The sequence below is a fragment of the Lepidothrix coronata genome, unplaced genomic scaffold (genome assembly GCF_001604755.1).
Source record: "Lepidothrix coronata isolate B3197 unplaced genomic scaffold, Lepidothrix_coronata-1.0 Scaffold54, whole genome shotgun sequence".
Taxonomy (NCBI): domain Eukaryota; kingdom Metazoa; phylum Chordata; class Aves; order Passeriformes; family Pipridae; genus Lepidothrix; species Lepidothrix coronata.
Genome location: NW_016690234.1, coordinates 2,522,149 through 2,545,250, shown reverse-complemented (window position 1 = coordinate 2,545,250; position 23,102 = coordinate 2,522,149). Strand labels below are relative to the sequence as shown.

Below are 23,102 nucleotides of genomic sequence, written 5' to 3'. Positions count from 1 at the left end.
GGGGAGGGGATCGGTACCGGGAAGGAGGGGTGCTGGTGCCGGTAGGGAATGGGGAGGGGATCGGTACCGGGAAGGAGGGGTGCTGGTGCCGGTAAGGAATGGGGAGGGGATCGGTACCGGGATGGAGGGGTGCTGGTGCCGGTAGAGGGGATCGGTGCCGGTGCGCCGCTGACGGCTGTGGGCAGGGGCGGCTGCGGGCGCTGGCACTGGGAGGCTGCGGGCTGCTGCTGGGCTCGGCGCTGGCGGCAGGAGACGAGCGACTCTACGCGGCGGCGGTGATGCCCGCGCTCCGGGCGCTGCCCCCCGAGACCGCCCACGGCCTGGCTCTGCGCGCTGCTGCCCTTGGGCTGCTGCCCCCCGCCCGTCCTGACGGCCCCGCGCTGGTGCGGCTCTGGCAGGAGGAGATCGGGGGTGGGGCGGGGATTGGGGCACGGAGTCGGGAGGGCGGAGTGGACGAGGGGGCGGTCGGTCGGGTGCCAGTGGAAACCTGTCACAGTCCGCGGGGGAAGACGAGGGTTTCTCGGGCAGGCACTCCATGGGGCAGAGGAAGGGAGGTCAGGGGAGGCAGCTGGGGTTGTTCGGGAGGGGTCTGGAGCGAGGCCCCGGCTGTGGTTTCTGCGGTCGGTGGGCTCTGACTCAGACTTGTCCCCGCAGGAGGTGCGAGTCCTCGGGCAGCGATTCCGCAACCCCCTGGGCCTGGCCGCTGGCTTTGACAAGCAGGGTGAGGCTGTGGATGGGCTATACAAGATGGGCTTTGGCTTTGTGGAAGTGGGGACCGTCACACCCAAGCCCCAGGAAGGGAACCCCAAGCCCAGAGTCTTCCGGCTGGCAGAGGACGAGGCGGTCATCAACAGGTGGGATCTGAGGGCAGTGTTCAGCCGTGTCCTGCAGTCTGCCCACCTCGAGGGTGGTTATTTGGGGAAGGTCAGGGGTGATTTTCACCCCATGTCTGGCTTGCACTCATAGGGCAGCAAGTCCCTCTGTGCCAGCACCTGCGGGTGCACGTGGCAGTGCAGGGTTATTTGGGTTGTCCCAGCTCCGTGGTTGGTGCTGTGGTGGTTTTTGGGTTGGATGTGCTGAGCAGAGCTGCAGAGACTACGCATCTGCCTTGTTTCTCCCGTGTTCTGTTTGGGGTTTGTGGACACTAGCCCAGCCCTGAACCGTCTGTCCTGGTGCAGGTATGGATTCAATAGCCATGGCCACGTTGCAGTGGAGCATAGGCTGCGGGCCCGCCAGGAGACGCAGACCAGGCTCACTGGTGGTGAGACAAGCTTGTAAGACTTTGCTCTTGGGGTCTGCAGGGTGGGTTTGGGGGTCTCCCAGGTAGCTGTAGGCCAGAAAAGGTGTGTTACACCAGTGTCCAGGCACAGGAGCACCCTGGCCAGAGCAAGGTACACTCAAACAGCAGGACCCTCTTGGGGCTGTAGCCTCTCCCCTTGGGATTGTGATTAGTCACCTTTCTCCTGCCATTTTCTTTGGGACCGAGCTGCACATACTGCTTTAGGCAGAACATGTTAAAGCCAAAGCTAAGAGGACCCCAGCTGGGCAGATCCTGACAGCAACCTCTGCCAGGCTGTGGTGCTGGGAGGTGCTGAGTGGGGCAGCTGTGGCGATGCTCCTGTGGCTGTGGGACAGTGCCAGGCCCATTCCCATGAAATACATGGGCTGCATATCCCCATCTTGATTTTAGCTGGTCCTAGAGCCTCCCTTTTTGGTGCTCTGGCCCTTGAGTGGGGGTTGGTCCTGCCCTAGTTTAGCCATGTCTATGTTCCAGCGGGGATGCCCCTTGGAATCAACCTGGGCAAGAACAAGAGCTCCATAGACGCTGCAGCTGACTACGTGGCTGGAGTCCGGACACTGGGCCCTTTGGCTGACTACCTGGTTGTGAACGTGTCCAGCCCGAACACCCCAGGGCTGCGGGACCTGCAGGGCAAGACTGAGCTGCAGGACCTGCTGAGAAAGGTGGGTCACTTCCCCCAGCCAGCCCAACCTGCAGCTGCAGCACTGGATGCATCATGTGCCCTGGCAGTGTCTGCTCCACTCCAGCCAGTGGGTTTGCCCTGGCACAGGGATAAGTGGGGCAGCTCCCAGGAGTGGGGGGCAGGATTGCTGAGATGTCCCCTGATCAGCTGCTGCCGTGGGGTGCACCAGGGCACTGTACCCCAGCAGAGGGCTCAGGAGCAGTGAGGTATCGCCATCCACTCTGTTCCTGCCAGAGGCAGCAAGTCACCCACCCCATGGCTTTGGGTGTCCTCGGGGTCCTGTGCTGACCGTGTGCCCTAGGCCCTGTATTGAGGGTGCCTCTCTGTCAGGAATGCCATGTAGAGGAGCAGGGCCTGTCCCTGTGCTGGTTGGTGCCCGTGGCTCCTGGTCAGGGCACAAGGTTTCTCCCTGCCATGCACTGCCATGTGCACCCGCAGGTGCTGGCGGAGAGGGACCTGCTGCCCTGCGAGCACAAGCCAGCCGTGCTGGTGAAGATCGCCCCTGATCTCACTCCACAGGACAAGCGCGACATTGCCAGCGTTATCTGCGAGGTGAGATGGGAAGGGGAGGCTGGTGTGCCTCCTGCCTCACCTCACACAGCACGGGGGCAGGACCATGGCACTCCTGACAGGTCTCCTCTCTGAAAGATAGGTGCACCTGCAGCTCCCTGGCTGCCATAGGGGTGGTATCCTGGGTAGCTTGGAGTCTGTGAGGACCTATGTGTGTCAACCAGACCTTGAGTGACCCAGATAGTCCAGGCAGTGAGGGGCAGCTGCTTTGTGCCCAGGCATGTTTCTGGGGTTATGTGCTGGGGGAGCCCTGACCCGGCATCCCAGGAATGGGATGGGATGGGATGGGATGGGATGAGGGGGAGCTGCTTGTTGCTGCTGTGTCCTCACGCTGCTGGCCCCCTCAGCTAGGTGTGGATGGGCTGATTGTCAGCAACACCACCGTGAGCCGCCCCAGCAGCCTCCGGAGCAGGCAGCGCATGGAGCCCGGGGGCCTCAGCGGGAAGCCCCTGCGGGAGCTCTCCACACAGACCATCAGGGAGATGTACTGCCTCACCCAAGGTGGGAGCAGAGCAGGGCTTGGGGGGTGCATGCCCTCATCGCCTGTGCCTTCCTGACCCTGTGCCTGCCCACAGGCCGGGTGCCCATCATCGGGGTGGGTGGGGTGAGCAGCGGGCGGGATGCCCTGGAGAAGATCCGTGCCGGAGCCTCCCTTGTGCAGCTGTACACAGCCCTTGTGTACCATGGGCCACCGGTGGTGGGGGCAGTGAAGCGGGAACTGGAGGAACTGCTGAGGTGAGGGGGCTCCAGGCACCTCCCCAGGGAGCCCCTGGGCCCAGGGTGGCTCTGAACAACTTTGTACTGGTGCCCAAGCAGTGCACCACCAGGCTGAGCTGCAGTGCCAGGCTGGCCCTGCCATCTCGCACTGTCCCTGGTTAGGGAGCAGGGCTTCAAGAACGTCATGGAGGCGGTTGGAGCAGATCACCGGTGCTGACATGCTGCAGAACCAAGGTCTAGCCAGGAGGGGCCATGGCTGAGCAGGAATGAGTCTGATAATTCCAGTGCTGGGCAGGCTGGGACCAAGCCAAGGTCTTGGTTCCAGGCCCTGAGAAGAGCCTCTGATGGGTGAAGCAGGGGCTGCATTAGTGGGGAGCAGGGGAGGGGACCTCCACACCAGTGCCACTGCCCAGGGCTGTGTTTTGGCTTTCCTGTGGGCAGCCGAACCCATCCCAAGTATCAATAAACATTTGGCTCACCTAGTCGTGTATGCTGCTCCGGGGATGCCTCATGGGCTGGAGGGACACAGCCCAGATCTCCTGAGCCAAGCAGGATCGGCTCTCTATGTTGCTCCCACTTTTCTGGTGGGAGAAGCTGCAGGGTAGCTGAGCTCTGGTATGAACCGACAGAAGTGCACCAGGGCTCCCCTCATAGAGATCTCTGCCCGAGGCCAGGCACTTGGGGTTGCTGGGTGCCAGTTCTTCCCTTTGCTGCCAGTACACAGCTGTTTGGAGATGGCTGCGGTTATGCCCTGTTATTGTGGAAAAGGTCTGATTGGTAGTGCTTCTGCCTGTTGGTTTTGTTTCTGGAGCCTCCAGCACTGACTGTTCCTTCACCCTGAACTTCCTGAAGTTACCTTGGGCTTTGCTTGAACAAGAGCTTGCCCTGGACACAGCATTTCCTTTGGCAGCCTTTCGCAGTCCACCCTGCAGAGCAGGATTGCGCCACAGCACTTCCCCAAAGTTGTTTACAGCTCCTGCCCCTGCTCCGAGTGGCACTCAGCTCGTGTCAGGGTCATCACCAACCTCCTTCCCCCTTCTGCAGCCCCCTGCACCAGCCTCTTCATGTCCCAGATTCTCTGCTGTGGGCAGGTGACACCTATCACTGCTCTAACAGGGAATTCACCTGATCTGTCGGCCAAGGTGTTGATGTGCTTTAGAGAGTGCCTGGAAGACTCTTGCTCTTTCAGGCTGAGGGTGACACAGCACCTTCCTAAGGTACTGGTGCTGTTCACGGATCAGAGCTGCCAAGCCCTGATGCATTTGGTGCTGGACTCAAGCCTTCTGTGTGGTGGTACAAGTATGGCTGCTGCTGGATCAGGGATGTCAAGCTCTGCATTGTTTGGGAACACAAATGCCCCATGAGATGGGAAGAAGCTCACAGAGGATGGGAAAGCCACCTGGGGTGTCTGGGACCAGCCACAGATGTCCCTCCTGAGCCCAAAGAGCTGGAGCATCCAAGGGGCAGGGGGGCACTGGCAAGACCCTGGCAGGCCAAGCTTCAATGGCTCAGGGCTGGGGCTAGCACCACATGCTATGAATGGTTTTGGGGTGGCTTCCCTGCAGCACTGGCTCCCTCCTCTCCTGCTGCCCCTCAGCTGTACTCCTGCTGGAGGCAGACTGCTCGTGGGAATAGGCTGATGTGCTCTGCCCTGCACCCCTGCTGCCCAGCCACATCCAGCTGGGCACTGGCCAGCAGTTGCTGCTGTGAGTTCCCGTAAGCCTGGGTTGAGCCCTCGATGCTGCTGACAAACAACCTGCACCCCTGGGGCCAGGGGCTGCCAGGACACAGGGCTGTGGCCCCACTGCGTGGGAAGGGGTGGTTACGGGTTGGAAGCCGGATTGGCTGCAGTCCCTCAGAACCTGTCCCTGGTGTGGGACATGCTGCTCCCCTTGGCCAGCAGGGTGGCACTGCCCAGGGCACTGGTACCCCAGCTCTAGGTGGGTGTGCTCTGACTGTGAGCAAAGCCAGGCACAGGATGGGATGGGACCTGGCTCCTGGGACCCAGCTTCTCCTGCCAGCACTGGGGTGGTCACCTGTGCCCTGCAGGGACTGTGGTAGGTGTGGGCACAGGGCAGGTTTGCCAAGGGCAGTGGCTGGTCTGCTCTCTGTGAGCCTCAGCTGGTGTCACAGTGCCAGGGCACTAGTCTGCAGCCAGACCCCCCCATATTTGTAGCTACAAAATCCGGGAAACTCTTGGCACATTGGCTTCCCGTGGGGGCTTGGCAGCTTCTCGAGAGCCTCTGCCAAGCCGGCACAGAGCCAGGTGGGGCTTTTTGTGCTCCTCCTGCTGGGAAAGGTGCTGGCTGCAGGCAGCAGGGTCAGGAGGTCTGGAGCTCTTGGGCTGCACCAGGGGGAGGAAGGTGACAATAAAAGGGGTGAGGAGGGAGCCCCGAGCAGCAGTGACCTGCAGGAGGAGGCTGCTGTGAGCAGGGAGCTGCGAGCATGGGGTAAGCAACACTGATGTGTCCCTCCATGTGCTCGGTGCTCTGTCTGTCCTGCTTGCCTGGCTGAGGGCCTGGCTGAGGACCTGGCCCTACTGAGGGCCATGGCAGAACCCATATTGGGCCTGGAAGCACCCCAGGTCCCAACACTGCAGCCTTGCCCTCTGCAGCAGCAGGGTCCAGGTCTGGCTCCTGGCTGTCTGATGGGCAGCCCCGAGGGCCCTCCTGGGACAGGACAGGAGCCCAAACAGGGTCCTGGTGGAGCCCACGGCTGGGAGCAGGGGAGCTTTCTGGGAGCTCTCTGCTGATGCTGCTCTCTTCTCCCTGCAGACCTGCAGAGCTGCTGATCGCTGGCCTGGCCTGGAGCGTGCTGGGGACTGCAGCTGCCACCGGTACCTTCCAGGGCAGGCAGGGAGCACTGGGGTTCAGACGAAGGGGAGGGGACTTGGCAGGGAGCAGGCAGGGTCAGGGAAGATGGAACTAGGGAGGGACCCAATGGAGGTGAGAGCATGTCCTGGGCTCAGTGCTCTGGGCCAGCTGAGCATTGTCTGCCTGCAGAGCGGAGCTGTGCAAAGCCTGCAGAGATTGAACACGGCCACGTGGAGCACCTGGTGGTCAGGTACCGCTGCGACCCATACTACCGGCTGCGCGGCTCCGATGATGGTGAGGCACATCCCCAGCTCCAGGGGATGCAAGGGGCTGCCCCAATGCCAGGGATGCAGCCCCCTACCCCACTTCCTCAGGGGTATGAGTAGCTACATCTGCTCACCCAAGCCCCAGGGAGGTACAAGCACCTCTGTTCCTCCCTGGCTGCAGGGCAGGGATGTTGACTCTGGTTTCTCTCCAAAGGGACATACAAATGTGATGGGAATCAGGTGTGGGTGAGTCCTGAAGCTGGTAAGGAGGTGCCTGTCTGCGAGCCAGGTGAGAGCAGAGTCACAGGGGCTGGGGCTGTGAGCAGTCTGCGCAGCCAAAGGGCTGTAGGGGCTGTTCCCTGGGGCTGCTGAACACCACTGGGCTGAGAGGGCTCAACCTGGGCCCTGCTCTGCCCTATGCAGTGTGTGGGAAGCCGAAGAACCCCCCCAGGCAGATGCAGCGCATCATTGGGGGTCTGCTGGCTCAGAAGGGCAGCTTCCCTTGGCAGGCCCGGATGGTGACCCGCCACAACCTCACTGTGGGGGCCACACTTATCAGTGATCAGTGGCTGCTAACCACTGGCAGGAACGTGTACCTGAACCACAGCGAGAACACCAATCCAGAGGAAATCGCCCCTACGCTGCAGCTGTTCCTGGGCAGCCGGGAGCAGCCCGCCTTGGGCATCGAGCGCATTGTGCTGCACCCCGGCTACCCACAGGCTGTGGACCTGGCCTTGCTGAAGCTCAAACAGAAGGTGCTTGTTGGAGAGGAAGTGATGCCCATCTGCCTGCCCCAGAAAGACTACGTGCAGCCAGGGCGGGTGGGCTATGTCTCAGGCTGGGGCCGTGGTGCCACCTTCGCCTTCTCTGACATGCTGAAGTACGTGATGCTCCCAGTGGCTGAGGACAAGCAGTGCCAGGAGTACTACGGGGCACGGAATGCATCCTACTGGGTGCAGCCCATCCTCAGCAACGATACCTTCTGCGTGGGCATGAGTGAGCTGCGGGAGGACACCTGCTATGGGGATGCTGGTGGGGCCTTTGCTGTGCAGGACCCTGATGACGACACCTGGTATGCAGCTGGCATCCTCAGCTATGACAAGACCTGCACGGCCTCCAAGTATGGTGTGTACGTGGACGTGCAGCACGTCTTGGCCTGGGTGAAGGAGACAGTTACAGCCAGCTGAGGGGCCACGGGGGAATAAAACTGTCCTGCCTCGGGCTGCAGGCTGTGTCTCTGTGCAGACTGTGTGTGTGTGTCTGTCTGTCCGCAGGCTCTGTGCAGCACATGGGCCTGTCTGCGCAGGGGCGAGCATGTGCCTCCTCTCGCCCCACCACATCCCGGTGGGTCCCTGGAAGCCTTCGCCGGCGGTTGGCTGGAAGGCTCGGGGCTGCAGGGACTACCCGGGGCTCTGGGGGGTTCTCGCCGCCCTCCGCGGTGTGTGAGTGTCCGTGGGGGGCTCTCCCCGTGGGGGACTCTCTGTCCCCGTGAGGGCTCTCTGTCCCCGGGCTGCCGCCGCCGGTCCCGCCCGTCCGTAACTCCCCCGCTGCCTCAGCGGCCACGTGACCCCGCGGGCGTTCCCCACGCCGGAAGTCCGCCAGGAGCGATAGCGCGTCTTGCCCAGCGGTGTTTTCACCCTGCGGTGGCGGCGCTCCCATAGGCCCTGGCCGCTGTGTCTATGGTGCGTGTGGCTAGAGCGGCTCCTCCCGCGGAGCACTGTGGGGCGGCCATGGCGGCGCTCGGGGAGCTGGGTTACGGTCGCTGAGGAAGCTGCGGGCGGTGCCGGCGGGGGGGCCCGGGCGGCGCTGCGGCTGCGATGGCCGCGGCGAGCGAGGACTCGCTGCACCGGCTGTCGGGGACGAGCCCGGGCGGTGAGGCGGGCGGGCTGGTGCTGCGGGCGCAGGGCGCCGAACAGCACATCTTCAAGGCGCCGGCCCCGCGCACCTCCCTGTTGGGCCTGGACGTGCTGGCGGCGCAGAAGCGGCGGGAGCGCCAGGAGGAGGAGGCCGGAGGGAAGCGATCCCGGGTCGCATCCTACAAAGACTGGGAAGAGGGTCGTGACGAGGCGGGCAGCGCCGAGGAGGAGGACGAGGAAGAGGATGAGGACGACCGGAGCAGCCGCAAAGCTCGCAGGAACAGGTGGGGTCTGCGGAGGGCTCCTGATGCCCGCGAGGGTCGCTCCCGGCCGGGAAGGGAGCGGGGGGGCGAGCACAGGCGGTGTCACGGGGCTGCGGCCTCCGGCGTGGCAGAGAGGGAGGCCTGAGGGGGACCGCGGGCCACTATGGCAGAGCTTGAAACTGGAGCCGTACGAGACCAGCTGAAAGGCAGCTACTGCTCAGCACTCCTGAGCGTTTCTTCTTTCTGCTCTGCCTGCCCAGGCATTACCGCTCCGTCCACGTGGAGACACCTTCATACACAGGGGGTGTCAGCGAGGAGTTCTGGGAACGCAGCCGGCAGCGGGAGAGGGAGCGTCGGGAACACGGAGTCTTTGCCTCCTCCAAGGAGGAGAAGGAACGGAAGAAGGAACGCAGTAGGGAGCGGGACCACGATCGTAAACGGGACCGTGGTAACTGCTCAGAGACCTTTGTGGTGCTTCTTGGTTTGGGTCTGGGCTTGTCCTGCCGCCTGTTTGTAGTTCTTAGCTAACGTTTGTGGTGATTTCTCCAGCAGACTTGGGAAGCTTGTTTGTGCAATAGGCACCTGATCCTACTTTGTTTTCACAGAGGAGCGGGACAGGAGTCGTCACAGCAGCAGATCGGAAAGGGATGGCTTGTCAGAACGGAGCAGCAGGAGGAGTGAACCTGAGAGCCCCCGACATCGGCCCAAAGGTGGGAGTGGGACCCGGTAGAGCTCTTGTCTGAGACTTAACAGGGAGGGGTTTGGTTTTTTTTTTTGCTTCCTGCTGGTTGTATAAGGACAGAGATGCGTGAAAATCAGGCAGATCTCTGCCGAGTGGGGTCTGTTCTGGGTCTGTGTGATGGAAATGTGGCCCTTTGGCAATTCCTTGGAATCACTGGGTCAGCCCCTGCCCTTAGAGGGAGGGAAAAAGGAATACTCTCTCTCCCTGCTCCTTGCTAGAAGGTGTTAGGTGGCTCCAGTTGCTCGGGGCTGCTGTTGGAACATCAGGTGTCAAACCCCACCTCCTCTACCAGATGCAGCCACACCATCTCGCTCCAGCTGGGAGGAAGATGATAATGGCTACAGCAGTACCCGTCGCTCACAGTGGGAATCTCCCTCACCCACGCCTTCCTATCGGGACTCGGAGCGCAGCCACCGGCCATCGTCACTGCGGGACACGGACCGGCGGGAACGGGACAGGTACCAGTGCCTGGGGTAGGACTGTGAGCTGTGGGGCTGCAGAAGGGGGACAGTGTGCTTGTGAGCAGCGCTGAGCTGTGACACCAGTTTCTCACTCCTGCTCTGTTTTCAGGTCTGTGAGGAGCAGGTACTCAGACAAGACGCCATTGCCCACCCCGTCGTACAAATACAACGAGTGGGCTGACGACAGGAAGCACCTCGGAGCCACACCACGGCTGTCCCGAGGGAGAGGTGAGGAGTCTGGGCTGGGCTGCCCAGGGTGGGCAGTGCGGAATCCCTTTCCCTGCGGCACAGGGTCAGCTCTGTGGGGTTTCCTTGGGAGCGTTCTGGACCAACTGGCACACCTGCAGGGCGGCGCGCAGATGGCGAGGAGGGCATCACCTTTGAGACAGAGGAGGAGCGGCAGCAGTGGGAGGATGACCAGCGGGTGAGAGCCGAGGGCAGGTGAGGGGCTTGGGGCCGCCGGGCTCTGGGGACGGGCAGAGCTGAGTGCTGCACCTCTCCCTTCTCAGCAAGCTGACCGGGACTGGTACATGATGGATGAGGGCTATGATGAGTTTCACAACCCCTTGGCCTACTCCTCTGAGGAGTACGTGAAGAAGCGCGAGCAGCACTTACACAAGCAGAGGCAGAAGCGGATCTCAGCACAGCGGCGGCAGATCAATGAGGTAGGGCCAAGATGTGGGGTTTGCTGCCCCTTGGGAGACCATGGGCTGAGCCCTTGCTGTCAAGTGGAGAAGGACACTCTTGGTCCTGGCCCAAGCTGAGGGAAGGCTCACCGGGAAGCTGTGATTGTGTCCCTCTGGAAATTCCAGCTCTGCATCTCTTGTGTGGGCAGAATTTGCAGTTCAAGTGGTTGGTGGATTGCAGTTCCAAGGCAGCAGGAGTGCAAAGGGCTGTGCTCCTGTTGTTATGGGTGTGAGGTACATTTACTAGTATTGTCCACTATTGGCCCAATGGATGCTGGGGGCAGCTGCCCTCAGCACACGAGCAGGACTATGTCCAGGCTCTTCACGTATTCTGAGTGGTATGGGGGCCTTGTGGGCAGTGTCTGTCCTGCATTTCCTTGGAGGCAGTCCTGCTGACCACGTGGCTCGTATGGCCAGTCTGTTTCTTGTACTCTACTTCCAGTTATTGTTTCTTCCCTCATGCTCACTTTCAGGCTCCCTAGGTTGGAACCATCAGTTCCATCCTGTTGCCAGTGTGGTGCCCAGGCCTGAGCTCAGTGTTCTGGTGTGATCTCTGGGACTTTCTGTGAGTCTTCTGTGTGTTTATGATATGTTGTTTCTTGCAGGATAACGAGCGCTGGGAGACGAATCGCATGCTGACCAGTGGTGTGGTCCATCGGATTGAAGTAGATGAAGATTTTGAAGAGGATAACTCTGCTAAAGTTCACTTGTTGGTGCACAACCTCGTGCCTCCTTTCCTGGATGGAAGGATTGTCTTCACTAAGCAGGTAGAGGCTGAAGCTGAAGGTGCTGATGGCTGCATGTGTGAGCCCTTTGTACTGAAGCAATGCCTCCTCCCTCCAGCCAGAGCCAGTTATCCCTGTGAAGGATGCCACCTCGGATTTGGCCATCATAGCCCGGAAAGGCAGCCAGCTGGTGCGCAAGCACAGGGAGCAGAAGGAGCGTAAGAGGGTATGCTGTGACCTTTTGGCTTACTGCCCACTGTACATGTTAGGTAGTGCCTCACAGTCTTGTTTGGACTCTGCAGAATTTGGGCTTTGGCAGCAGTGATGATAAGGATTTCTTATTTTTGTAACTTGGGACATCTTGGCAGCCCAGCTCACTGCATTGCCTCATAGCAGCTGCTGTGCTGTGATTGCCTTGGGCACTGCCTGGGACATGAATCACTGTGCACTTGTGCAGAGGAGGCTGATCCAAAGGACATTTGAGTTGTGGAAGAAGAAAGCAGATGGAAGAATGCCAGTCAGCTTAGGGACAGTCAGCAGGCAGTATGGTAGCAGTATGGCATACTATTTTCTTAGGAGGCGGTTGCTCATCCTGTGCCTGTATCCATAGCAGTGTCTTAAAACTCTGCTCCAATTCATTTGGAAGAGGGAGACCTGATGAAGAGTGGGATGTGTATTCTGCATTGGGAAATTGTGGGACCTAGGCTTATAACTAGGATTGTCTGTGCTTCTTGTGGTAAAGTTATGCTGCTCTCTATCTTTCCAGGCACAGCACAAGCACTGGGAGCTGGCAGGCACTAAACTGGGAGACATTATGGGGATCAAGAAAGAGGAGGAGAAGGATGAGATGGTGACGGAAGATGGCAAAGTGGATTACAAGTAGGGACTTGCTCTGAATTTCTGTGTTCAGCTGGTGATGGGGGCTGTGGGTATAGCAGAGTGTGTGGAGAAGCAGCTTCAGGACTTGTGATGTGTCCTTAGGACTGAGCAGAAGTTTGCTGAACACATGAAAGAAAAAAGTGAAGCCAGCAGTGAGTTTGCCAAGAAGAAATCAATCCTGGAGCAGAGACAATACCTGCCTATCTTTGCTGTGCAGCAGGAACTGCTCTCCATCCTCAGGTATGGCTGCCAGGGCATCCCCAGGACATTGGCCTACATTTGGGAACCCAAGTGAGGAATTCTCCTAGACTCGTGGCTGTTTGGAAGCTGTATTCTTGGGGAACAAACGGCACTGCTGTCCGTGGGTGACGGCAGCTCCTGCCTGAGCAGGATGATACTTGACTGGCGAACACAAAAACTTTTCTTCGTGGTGTACAAAGAAATACTTTTTCTCTTTCCTCAGAGACAACAGCATTGTGATTGTGGTAGGGGAGACGGGGAGTGGGAAGACGACTCAGCTGACGCAGTACCTGCACGAGGATGGCTACACTGACTATGGCATGATCGGCTGCACTCAGCCCCGCAGAGTGGCCGCAATGTCGGTGGCCAAGCGGGTCAGTGAGGAGATGGGGGTCCGTCTGGGGGAGGAGGTGAGTCTGGCAGAGGGTGCAGGGGTACCACCCAATGACAGTGAGTGCATGGGGCTGTTGGAAGACTTGCTGGTATCTCTGCCTTCCCAGGTGGGCTATGCCATCCGTTTTGAGGACTGCACGTCCGAGAACACAGTAATCAAGTACATGACAGATGGGATCCTCCTCCGTGAGTCACTGAGGGAGGCTGACCTGGACAACTACAGTGCTATCATCATGGATGAGGCTCATGAGCGCTCGCTCAACACTGATGTGCTCTTCGGGCTGCTTCGGGAGGTGTGTGTGAGCCTGGGCTAGAAGACAGCAGCGTGGGGCAATTTGAGCAGAGTATTGGCAGGGACAGCCCTTCTCTGCCAGGTCTGGGAGAGGGAAGCAGAGCTGTCATGTCTCTGTCTGCACTTGCTGCTCCAGTATCTGGGTTCCTGGTTCTGGAGGGTTAAATCTCCCCTGGTGCTGTCGGAGTCTCACTGACTGAGTGTCAGAACTCTCAGTACAGAGATCTTTGCTGGCTTAAGGCTTCCTGGACCAAGGTTGGTGGGTCTTTTTAACTGCACAGATCATACAGCACATGTGCTCCCTGGCATGAGCTGCCAGTGCCTCTGTAGACAGCAGAAGCTCTGTCCTGTGCCATTGTCTTAGTTAAGAATGGAAGCAGCCCACAGCCATGCACAAATACCCCTTCCTTATTGTTCCTTTCATCTGCTTACTAGGTGGTGGCTCGACGCTCAGATCTGAAACTTGTTGTCACCTCGGCCACCATGGATGCAGATAAGTTTGCCTCCTTCTTTGGGAACGTTCCAATTTTCCACATTCCTGGGCGCACTTTCCCTGTGGATATTCTTTTCAGCAAGGTATGGTCAGTGTTGTGGAGGGAAGTACTGTTGTGACAGGAGGGGGTTGTGACCTGGATGTGCTGTACTCTGGGGTGGACACACAGGACAGGGGAGGAGTGGCCGTAGTGTGCTGCACACAGGACAGGCCCTTGTTAACCTGAGCTCTGCCTTTCAGACCCCACAGGAGGATTATGTGGAGGCTGCAGTGAAACAAGCCCTGCAGGTCCACTTGTCTGGTGCTCCTGGAGACATCCTCGTCTTCATGCCTGGCCAGGAGGACATTGAGGTGAGCTGGAAGGGCAGGCACTGTCCTACCCCCTTGTTTCAATCTGATGCTTATGCCCCTCTTTGTGTTTAGGTGACCTCAGAGCAAATTGTGGAGCACCTTGAGGAGCTGGAGAAGGCACCTGCTCTTGCTGTACTGCCAATCTATTCTCAGCTGCCCTCGGACTTGCAGGCCAAGATCTTCCAGAAGGTGCTGATGTGTGCTCTGTGATAGGGGTGGGGACAGGGAAAAGTGGAGCAGGAGGCAGTACAGAGCAGGAGGGAGGGGTGTAGGAGACATGTCTCTGTATTGAATGTGGAGGGTGAGAGAAAGCATGTGCCCCCTTCCACCTGTCACTTGGGGCTCTGTGTTGCTGCTCCACGCTCCTCCCTAGGGGAGCCTAGCCTCGCCTCGCCCAGGGGTGTGACTGATGTGTAGTGTGCTTGCAGGCTCCCGATGGGGTCAGGAAGTGCATCGTTGCCACTAACATTGCAGAGACCTCACTGACAGTGGATGGCATCATGTTTGTCATTGACTCTGGCTACTGCAAGTTGAAGGTCAGCCAGGATTTCCTGTACTATCTGTGACCTCTGCTGCATTTGTGATCCAGCCTTCCTCTTACTTCCATCTGATCTTCTTGTGCCCTGCAGGTTTTCAACCCCCGCATAGGCATGGATGCGCTGCAGATCTACCCCATCAGTCAGGCCAATGCCAATCAGAGGGCAGGCCGAGCTGGCCGGACAGGCCCAGGCCACTGCTTCAGGTAGGCACATCACTGGTGTTCCCGTTCCTTTTGTATCCCGAGCTTGGCATCAAGTTACCTATGTTTTTGCTCACTGGAGCTGTTCATTATCTTGAACTCTGGGGGGATGTGGGCAATAGGCAGGCCTGAAGGACTCCTCCTTGGGACCCAGTTCTCTGCAGAGAAAAGGATGTGCTCCAGCTTCTTCCTGTGCCCATCTTCACTTGTGGCTGTTCCGCCCTGGATGCTGTCAGGATAGCAGCCAAGCCAAAGGCCTTTCCCAGGCTTTGCTCTGAGACCAGGGAAGGGCTGTGCTTGGGTGGGTGCTGTGCTGCAGCCCAAACACCCTGATGTGCTGGGGAGGACACGCTTTGGCTGGGGTAGAGGTGCCCCCCAGGGTCCTGCTGTCTGGGTGCAGGGTTGCTGCCTTGTGCCATGCCAGGCTGGGCTGGGCAGAGGCTGGCAAGTCTGTAAGAAACACAGTGGCCAGAACAGGAGGAGCATGCTCTTGGCATCTGTTCCCAGGCTCTACACCCAGAGTGCTTACAAGAATGAGCTGCTGACAACCACGGTGCCTGAGATCCAGCGCACCAACCTCGCCAACGTAGTGCTCTTGCTCAAGTCCCTGGGTGTGCAGGACCTGCTACAGTTCCACTTCATGGATCCACCCCCTGAGGACAACATGTTGAACTCCATGTACCAGCTGTGGATCCTGGGGGCCCTGGATAACACAGGTATTGGCTGCTGAGGCAAGCTGCCAGCACATGGAACTGGGACCTGCCCAGCTGCTGATCACTGATCCCTGTGCTGTTCCTACAGGTGGTCTGACCTCAACGGGACGTCTCATGGTGGAGTTCCCACTGGACCCTGCGCTCTCCAAAATGCTCATAGTCTCCTGTGACATGGGTTGCAGCTCTGAGATCTTGCTTGTTGTCTCCATGTTGTCTGTGCCTGCCATCTTTTACCGTCCTAAGGTACCCGTTTCATTCCAGCAGCTTGGGGCGTTTCCCTGCTTGGGGCCCTGCTTTTTCTTGACTAGTCTGTGTTCTTTGCTCACCCTTCAGGGCCGAGAGGAGGAGAGTGACCAAGTGCGGGAGAAATTTGCTGTTCCAGAGAGTGATCACTTGACTTACCTGAATGTTTACCTGCAGTGGAAAAACAACAGCTATTCTACCCTGTGGTGCAATCAGCACTTCATCCATGCCAAGGCCATGCGGAAGGTGAGGCTGTGGCCATGAGCCTGGGGGAAGGAGCCTTGTGCCGGAGAGGGCTCTGACTAGCACACACCTTTGCAGGTGCGGGAGGTGCGTGCCCAGCTCAAGGACATTATGGTGCAGCAACGGATGAGCCTGGCGTCCTGTGGTACGGACTGGGATGTTGTCAGGAAGTGCATCTGTGCTGCATATTTCCATCAGGCTGCAAAGCTGAAGGTGAGAGGTGTTTGAGCTGCCTGGGGGCTGTGAGGTCCTGCCTGGGAACAGGTGGGCTAAGCACACTTGTTTTTGCAGGGCATTGGGGAGTATGTGAACATCCGCACAGGCATGCCCTGCCACCTGCACCCCACGAGCTCTCTGTTTGGCATGGGCTACACACCAGACTACATTGTGTATCACGAATTGGTTATGACCACAAAGGTGAGCTTGAGCTGAGGGCTGCCAGGAAGGGTGACAAGTGCTCCAGGGGAGGTGGGAGGGCTTTGCTGTGAGACTGGAATCTGCCTGAGTGGCAGTTCTCAGCCTTTCCCATCTGTACCAACTAGGCACATCTGTGTCATCTGCAGGGTCCTATTTGTCTCTTTTCCACTATTTTTCCCTGGCCTCTGTGGGACATGTTTGAACCTCCTTGTGGTCTCACCAAATCTAACCCATAGCAGGGGGCCCTCTGAGGCCAGGAGGAATTGTCTGGAAGGGGTATGGTTCCAGCCTGAGAAGTGCCATCAGCAAGTGGGGGAGAATGGGAGCTGCCATGGCTCTGTGCATAGTGCCCAGGCCCCAAGAGTACCACACTGCTACCCTGGTCTTCCCTTCTGTCCCTGCAGGAATACATGCAGTGTGTCACTGCTGTGGATGGAGAGTGGCTGGCAGAGCTGGGCCCCATGTTCTACAGTATCAAACATGCTGGCAAGTCACGCCAGGTAAGTCTCTTGTTCAGGATGAGCTGGCAGATGGCAGGCCCATTGTGTGCCTATTCTATTGCTGTGTGTGTGTGTTTTGACATGGAGGGAACAGGCCATCCCTCTCTTGTCCCTGACCTGCTGCTGCCTTGCTCCAGGAGAACCGCCGCCGTGCCAAGGAGGAAGTGTCTGCCATGGAGGAGGAGATGGCTTTGGCGGAGGAGCAGCTGCGTGCCCGCCGGGAGGAGCAGGAGCGTCGTAACCCACTGGGCAGTGCAAGGTGGGTGCTGGCCCTGCCTGGCCATGGCTTGCCTGCATGAAGCATCCCAGCTTCCCCATGGGCATTCTGGCACAGTGAAAGGTTGCATTTTCCATTAATCACCCTTGTCGTCTCTGACAGATCTACTAAAATCTACACCCCTGGGCGGAAGGAGCAGGGGGAGCCCCTGACGCCACGACGCACCCCAGCCCGCTTTGGCCTCTGAGATGGCAGTACCTGTTGCTTTGAGACTTAAGGACTTCCAGGAGCAGCTGAGTCTCAGGAGAGTTCCCAACTCCCCTGATCACTGTATTCTATGAGAGGCCACAGCTTGTGGCCCAGGAAGGCTTTGGTGCTTGGCACTAATTTTGCTACAGAACAGAAAGAATTTTATTTGTTTAAAGGTTGTCAGTCTTAATCCTTGCTTTCTTTTGCGCTGCTTCTTGTCCCAGAGGCAAGTATTGGGTGGAGGCAGCTCTGCAGAATTGTGCAAGGCTGGTGCTGTCAGGTTGTTGCCCTGTAGAACCTGGAACAAGGCACAGAATTTCGGTGACCTGAAGGACAAATACAGCCTGTCCCTGTTTCAACCCTGGCCCGTACTCATGCAAAGGCAGTTCTCCCACAGCCCGTGCCCTTGGCAGGTAGCTTGTGCCCAGCTGTCCCTGCACACCTGGGACTGTTGGCCCAGCCCTGTTTCAGGCCAGGCTGTGCAAGGGATTCTGCTCACTTTTTCAGCTGCTGACACTTGTGGGGCTGCTCAGGTGTTCTGACTGTGAGGTGTGGGTTCTCCTGCATCCTGCCTGGTGTGTCTTGAATGCCTGCTTGTATCCTGCACCTGCTCTGTCACCTTGCTGAGCTCTTCCATAAGGAAAGCCAGCTCCACCTTGCAGACAACCAGCTCCTCTTCTCGCAGAGCCAGAGCTCTCTCACTGTCCACATGTAGCTGCTGCCAGTGTTGGGCTTGTCTGCTCAAGTCCTGCAGCCTCTCCTGGAGGGAGTAGACATGCCAGTGGCACAGTGAGAGAGATGGGCTGAGGACAGACTCCTGGTGCCCCACAGGAAGGCTTGAGACATCCTTACCTCTGGCTTGCTCTGCTGCTGAGAACTCTTCCTCAGCCCCTGATGGAGCTGCTGCCGTTGTGTCTTATGGACTGTGATCTTTTTCTCCTGCTTGGTGCTCTCTCGCCAGGCTTGGGTCAATTCTTCCTGCAGGTTGGCTGTGTCCTGCACCTGCCCGCAAAGCTGTGGGGCAGGGAGAGTGGTTGGCTGCACCATGGGCAGGCTGAGCGTCTCCTGGAGGCAGGAGAGGGCTCTGGCACTGAGGCTGCATCCCTGTCCTGCCCTGCCCTCACCTGTTGCTGCAGCTCTACCACTTCTTGGTGTGGGCCTTGGATGGTCTCCTCAGCTCCACTCAGCTGCTGCAGACTCTGCTGCTTCTGGGCCTTGGTGGCTCCCAACTGCTCCTGCAGCTGAGCTGGGCTGTGGTGCGGGCCCTGGTTCTCCTGTGTCCCCAGCTGCAGAGAAGGCAGTGCGTTGGTGGGTTGGCCTCGTGCTGTGTGCCCTTCCCTGGGCAGGAGCACAACTGCCCTCCTTGTGCCGCAGGAAGCTCTGAGCCAGCTGGTGCCCGGCTGTGTGAGGCAGTGGGGGAAAGCTGGCGTTGCCACCGCCCGCCCTGCCCCAGGGTTTCTGGGGGAAGTGGAGCAGGGCTCAGCCCTGCAGCACGTTTTGGGACACTAGCTGTATTGGCTCCTGTGCCCCCCCAGACTGCTTCCTCCCAGACTTGATGCAGTGGCTGGGGGGTTGCTGGCACTGACCTGCTCGAGCAGCTTTCTGCTCTCCACTGGGATATTGTGGCTGGTGACAGAATGGCTGTGGGCAGCCACGTTGGAGGTGACCTCTGTCTGCACCGCTTGGTCCTTCAGGTGGAGAGGTGCATCACTGACCTGCGGGTATCCAGTAGGATGTGGGATCACCCTGTGCCCCTGCTGTGCAGAGCTGGGGCTGGAGGTGGAGCTACTTTGGAGCTACTTTGTCAACCCATGGACAATGAGCTGTGGGGGAGGGCCTGTGGCAAAGGAATGTGGCCTGCACCAGGTGGGAGGCAGGAAGGCTGCTGGCTTCTGGCCCTCTCATCCCTGTGCAGCCCCCCCTGTTGTGGCAGTGTCTGCTGGACAGCCAGCAGCTCTAGATGGCCATCCTCGTGGTCCCTGACCTGTGATAGAGCATGGTCACAAGGGAGAGTGGTGATCCCAGCTCACTGATGAGGTTGCAGGCTGCAGCAGTGCCACCAGCCCGGTGCCCAAGGTGTCAGTGTGGCCATTGGGGGCTGCAGTCTTCCAGCTCTGCTCAGCTGAGTGGACTGGGTTGTGCCAGCCATGCCTGCCCTGTGACTGTGCTGCTCTGTACAGGGTGTGGTGCTACAGCCCTGTCCCTTGCATGGCTGGCAGGACATTCCCTACCCTCCCGTGGGGGGTCACCAGCTGTTTGCATAGGCTGTGGGGCAGGCATGGTGCCTAGCCTGTTACGGGAAGGCAGTGGGGGACACATGCAGTTTGGCCTGCAGGTGTTGTGCCCAGCAGTGGTACCTTGTCTATCAGCACCTGGCACTGCTGCATCAGAGAGACCAAGTCCTGGTGCTCCTGCTCCATTTCACACTCCTGCTGCTGCAGCTGGGCCAGTCGCTTGCGGTTCACATCCCTGCAGAAGTCTAGGTCCCGCTGCAGTGCCTGTATTGTGGCCAGTACCTCAGCTGGCTCCAGCTCCTGCTGCTGTGTATCCTGGCATACTCTGGGCTCCCCAGGCTGTGGCTCCAGCACTAATGATTGCCTTTGGCCCTAGGACACAGTGTGAGCAGCATCTGTCCAGCTTGCCACTGTGGCCAACCCATATTGCAGCTCCTGCCTGGCAGACACCAGGGCTGGACAAGGCTGGCAGTCCTGATTTTGTGCAGAGCAGCAACAGAGCATGTTGCTGATAGGTGGGTACAACCCTACCCCCCACCAGACAGCGTCACCCTGTCTGTGTGTGTGTGTGTGACCCACACAGCCCCCCTGGGCTCACAAATGGCCAAGCCCCCAACACCACTGGCCCTCAGCACTGCAGTGACACCAGCATGAACTGTGGCACTATGGGAAGCAGTGGCCGTGGGACCAGTGCAGCCACAGCAAGACTGGATACCCCCAAGCCCTTGTGCTCTCCCCAGCCCTGGGGACAAGGTGTCTGGTGGCTTAGTCAAGGCTGGCCAAGGTGTCCTGTACCACCTGGCCACCAGCCTGTGGCCACATGACCAGCACCTGGGTGGAGCACAGGGTCGGCACTACTTACCTGGGGCTGCCAGGCCTCTGTCTCCTGCTGAAGCTGCTGGATGGATTCGCTCAGCTCTGGTGTTGTCTCTTCTGCCTCTGGTAGCCCTGCACAGTTATACCTTTGAACCCTCAGGTTGGCCCTGAGGTGCAGGAACCTCCCTGGATGTGTCACATTTTGGCCAATCCCTCACTGCTGGAAGGACCACAACAGGGGACAGGCCTTTCCCTGTGACGCCAGACAACCCTCAGTCCCAGGGATGTCACCCAGCCCTGCCTGGGGCAGCCCCACCAGCCCATGGCATTGGCACTGCCACTCCCCATCAGGGGAGCACCTGGTGCCAGCAGAAGAGGCCGAGCCTGGGACCCCTAGAAAAGCATGGTAGAGCTGTGTGGGACTGCAGCCCCCCCTCAGCAGCACCTGACCCTGCCACTGCCCACAGTCCTCACCGCGGTCTTCCTGGGCCATGATCCTCCTCACTGCTCTGTATCCCTAGCACGCTGTGGCACTTCCCTGTCTGCCACCATGAGGTCACCAGGTTCTGGGCATCATCCTCAGAACTGGGCCAGGGCACGGCAACACCCTCCTGCCATGGCGGGGCCTTGCCACCCTCACGCTGCCCCTGCCCTGTCCTCAGGCTGTACTCAGCCTGCGGCTGGCCCCAGGACACACCGCAGGCCTGTGGCCAGGGCTGGGTGGCAGCGGGGTGAGCAGTGGTGCCACACTTGGGGCTGTGCCCTGGGACAGCCAGACACAGCAGCCTCCCCAGTGTGGCCCCTCTGCTTCGCACCCCGTGCTCAGGGCAGGGCCGGGGAGACCCACTGCAGGGGCACGTCCTGGTGGAGCCACAGGCCACAGGCCCCAGCAGAGGCTGAGTGTGCCCAGAGAAGGCTGAGCGTGTGCGTGGCCGGTAGACTCGCCCTGCCTGGGGCCACTCCACAGTGCCTGGGTGCTCAGAGCAGCAGAGCGGGTCTCTGAGTGCCAGCAGCACCCTGAGTGTGGGCACAGACTTGCCGCTGGCCTGTGCCAGTGCTACAGGGCTCCTTGTGCTGTGTGCTGTCCCTTGCTGACACTCAGTGCAGTTTCACAGGTAAGTGTTTTAACTGGAAATTTCCAAGGCCAGGCTGGGCCCAGAAGGTGAATGCAGATGTACCATAATAGAAATCATCGGTTGCTATGACAACCTGCTCCACCAGCGGGTTGCAGCCACAGGCGGTGGGAGCAGGCGCAGCACCAACAGTTCTGCTAACAGGGCTGCTGACCCCCCCGGCCAGAACACAACAATTTGACCATAATTTCTGCCAGTTGCAAGGGATTTCAGTCTTGTTCAGGCAGCGACAGCTGGGGCACAGAGCCTCCATGGGGCACAGAGCACCCTGGGGTACAGAGCCTCGTGCTGTGTGCTGTGCTGTGCCATGTTGCATTGTGCCATATGCAATGCCATGCTGCATTGTGCCAACACATGTGCCACACCGTGATGAGCTGTGGGCAGTGCCTGTCTGGAAGGGCTTGACCCTGCTCCAGCTCTCTATGAGCCTGTGGGGCAGCCCCGCAGCCCTGACCCACAGCTGCCCACCTAAGCTTGACTAGTGCTGAGGGGACAGGGTGGTCAAATTGGCCCCTCTGCTGGGTGAGCCGCAGTCCTGGGGGTGGGAGTTGTCTCACTTTAATTACTGCCGTAATGTTATTCTTTTCAGTGCCACGTTAATTGAAATTAAACAGCTGCCGCGTTCAGGCTGGGACAAAAGTGAATCCTTTTTCATTCCCCTCTGGTTTAATGAAGACTGACATGCTGGGAGAAAACAAAGGCGATCCTGCCGCTGCCTCTTGCTGGCACACACACACCAGCAATTACTGGGGACCCTGTGGGCCAGCAGAGACACCCTGGAGCACCCAACAGCTGCCAGCCCCAGGCAGCCCCATCCTGTGTCCCAGGGTGCTCCTACCCAAAGGGTCTGGCCAGGGGGATGGAGGGGATGGGACGTCCACAACATGGGGGATGCCAGCATGGAGGTCTCAGTGTCCAGAGTCCAGGCTTTCATTCTGTCTCTTAAGAACCATCTGGCCACCAGCCATGCCCCAGTGTGGCCCCTTGGCCCTGCCATGCTGCCAAAGTCCTGCCATCCCTGTGAGCTCAGCTGGCTTCAGCCTTGCAATGTTCACAGTCACCAGCCGGCCCATGCAGCCCCTCAGCCTCAGCCAGGGCAGCAGTGTCAGCCCAGGTGGGTGCCACTCTCTAGCCTTAACCTTTTTTCTGTTTTAGGACCAGGAGTTTGCTCGTGATGCCATTCAGAACTTTAAAATATGCAAAATGAGGCACTGGTACAAACCTCATTAACACCCGCCTCCAACATCATTAAGATGTTTCCAAGAAAATTAATTGAGAGACTCATTAAAAATAAATTAAGAAAAATGTGTTGCAGAGCGCCTGCTCCGAGCTCGTAAATCACGGCTCAGAGCTCCAGGCCGCTGCACAGGCAATTAACGCCAGCCAATTTGTTTTATCCCGGCTGCGAAAATTAGAAAGCAGACATGGAGATTAGATTAGGGCTGTCTGTCAAGCGGAACTTGGAGTGAATATTTTAGGATACAAAATGGAAATCAGGAAAACAAAGCTGGGACTTCATTTGGGAGAGCTGGCGGGCAGGGGTGGGGGGAGGAGGGAGGTTTGGATGTTCTCTGTTCTGAGGACGGCGCCATGGCTGTGTGCTGATGATACCCATCTCGCACTTCCGCCGCCGCCAGCTCCATCCTCGCCTGCTCCTCACCCGTCCTCCGTGGCTGCGCAGACGCCGACAGCCCCTCTTGGGGAGTGCGAGCTCGCAGTGAGAGCGCTCTGAGCTGCTGTGAGTGACACAGCCCAAGCCAACATGTCTCCCGTGTGTGCCGATTACACACTTGGCTTAGCAAACACAGTGCAACTGGGTGAGAACACTGCTTGGGGCTCCGTCAGTTTTGGGCCATTGGTGCCCCTTTG

At 59.0% G+C, this 23,102-nt stretch overlaps 4 protein-coding genes across 6 annotated transcripts; 3 read left to right on the top strand and 1 right to left on the bottom strand.

The window, feature by feature from the left end:
* The first annotated feature begins 148 nt into the window (after nt 1–148).
* On the top strand, nt 149–3,738 carry DHODH (dihydroorotate dehydrogenase (quinone)). Its single transcript, XM_017816171.1, has 8 exons — nt 149–383; nt 655–854; nt 1,179–1,261; nt 1,775–1,962; nt 2,421–2,534; nt 2,900–3,053; nt 3,128–3,287; nt 3,432–3,738. The coding sequence occupies exons 1-8, from the start codon at nt 279–281 to the stop codon at nt 3,484–3,486; spliced, it is 1,059 nt and encodes a 352-aa protein (XP_017671660.1). The 5' UTR covers nt 149–278; the 3' UTR covers nt 3,487–3,738.
* A 1,863-nt stretch (nt 3,739–5,601) lies between these two features.
* Nucleotides 5,602–7,592, top strand: LOC108497960 (haptoglobin-like). Its single transcript, XM_017816126.1, has 5 exons — nt 5,602–5,719; nt 6,044–6,105; nt 6,272–6,376; nt 6,563–6,637; nt 6,772–7,592. Exons 1-5 carry the CDS (start codon nt 5,715–5,717, stop codon nt 7,533–7,535), a joined length of 1,011 nt encoding a protein of 336 aa, XP_017671615.1. The 5' UTR covers nt 5,602–5,714; the 3' UTR covers nt 7,536–7,592.
* A 573-nt stretch (nt 7,593–8,165) lies between these two features.
* Nucleotides 8,166–17,229, top strand: DHX38 (DEAH-box helicase 38). The gene is made up of 26 exons (XM_017816320.1): nt 8,166–8,488; nt 8,728–8,915; nt 9,073–9,177; nt 9,502–9,667; nt 9,780–9,898; nt 10,018–10,094; nt 10,180–10,335; nt 10,962–11,123; nt 11,200–11,307; nt 11,848–11,960; nt 12,063–12,200; nt 12,424–12,610; nt 12,701–12,886; nt 13,321–13,461; nt 13,619–13,729; nt 13,802–13,918; nt 14,158–14,265; nt 14,359–14,471; nt 14,976–15,184; nt 15,270–15,424; nt 15,515–15,670; nt 15,746–15,880; nt 15,959–16,084; nt 16,489–16,584; nt 16,722–16,843; nt 16,964–17,229. Exons 1-26 carry the CDS (start codon nt 8,166–8,168, stop codon nt 17,046–17,048), a joined length of 3,702 nt encoding a protein of 1,233 aa, XP_017671809.1. The 3' UTR covers nt 17,049–17,229.
* On the bottom strand, nt 17,205–21,236 carry LOC108498048 (antigen LPMC-61-like). Of its 3 annotated transcripts, none has more exons than XM_017816322.1 (8): nt 20,575–21,236; nt 20,147–20,223; nt 19,408–19,656; nt 18,637–18,765; nt 18,175–18,324; nt 17,903–18,064; nt 17,550–17,810; nt 17,205–17,348 (listed from the first exon to the last, which is right to left on the bottom strand). In XM_017816322.1, exons 1-7 carry the CDS (start codon nt 20,591–20,593, stop codon nt 17,580–17,582), a joined length of 1,017 nt encoding a protein of 338 aa, XP_017671811.1. In that variant the 5' UTR covers nt 20,594–21,236; the 3' UTR covers nt 17,205–17,348; nt 17,550–17,579. The 3 variants fall into 3 exon arrangements, with proteins under 3 accessions (XP_017671811.1, XP_017671812.1, XP_017671810.1); XM_017816323.1 differs by having other exon boundaries at nt 17,207–17,348; nt 19,423–19,656; nt 20,147–20,232; nt 20,575–21,235; XM_017816321.1 differs by having other exon boundaries at nt 17,208–17,348; nt 20,147–20,232; nt 20,575–21,234.
* Between the last annotated feature and the right edge of the window lie 1,866 nt (nt 21,237–23,102).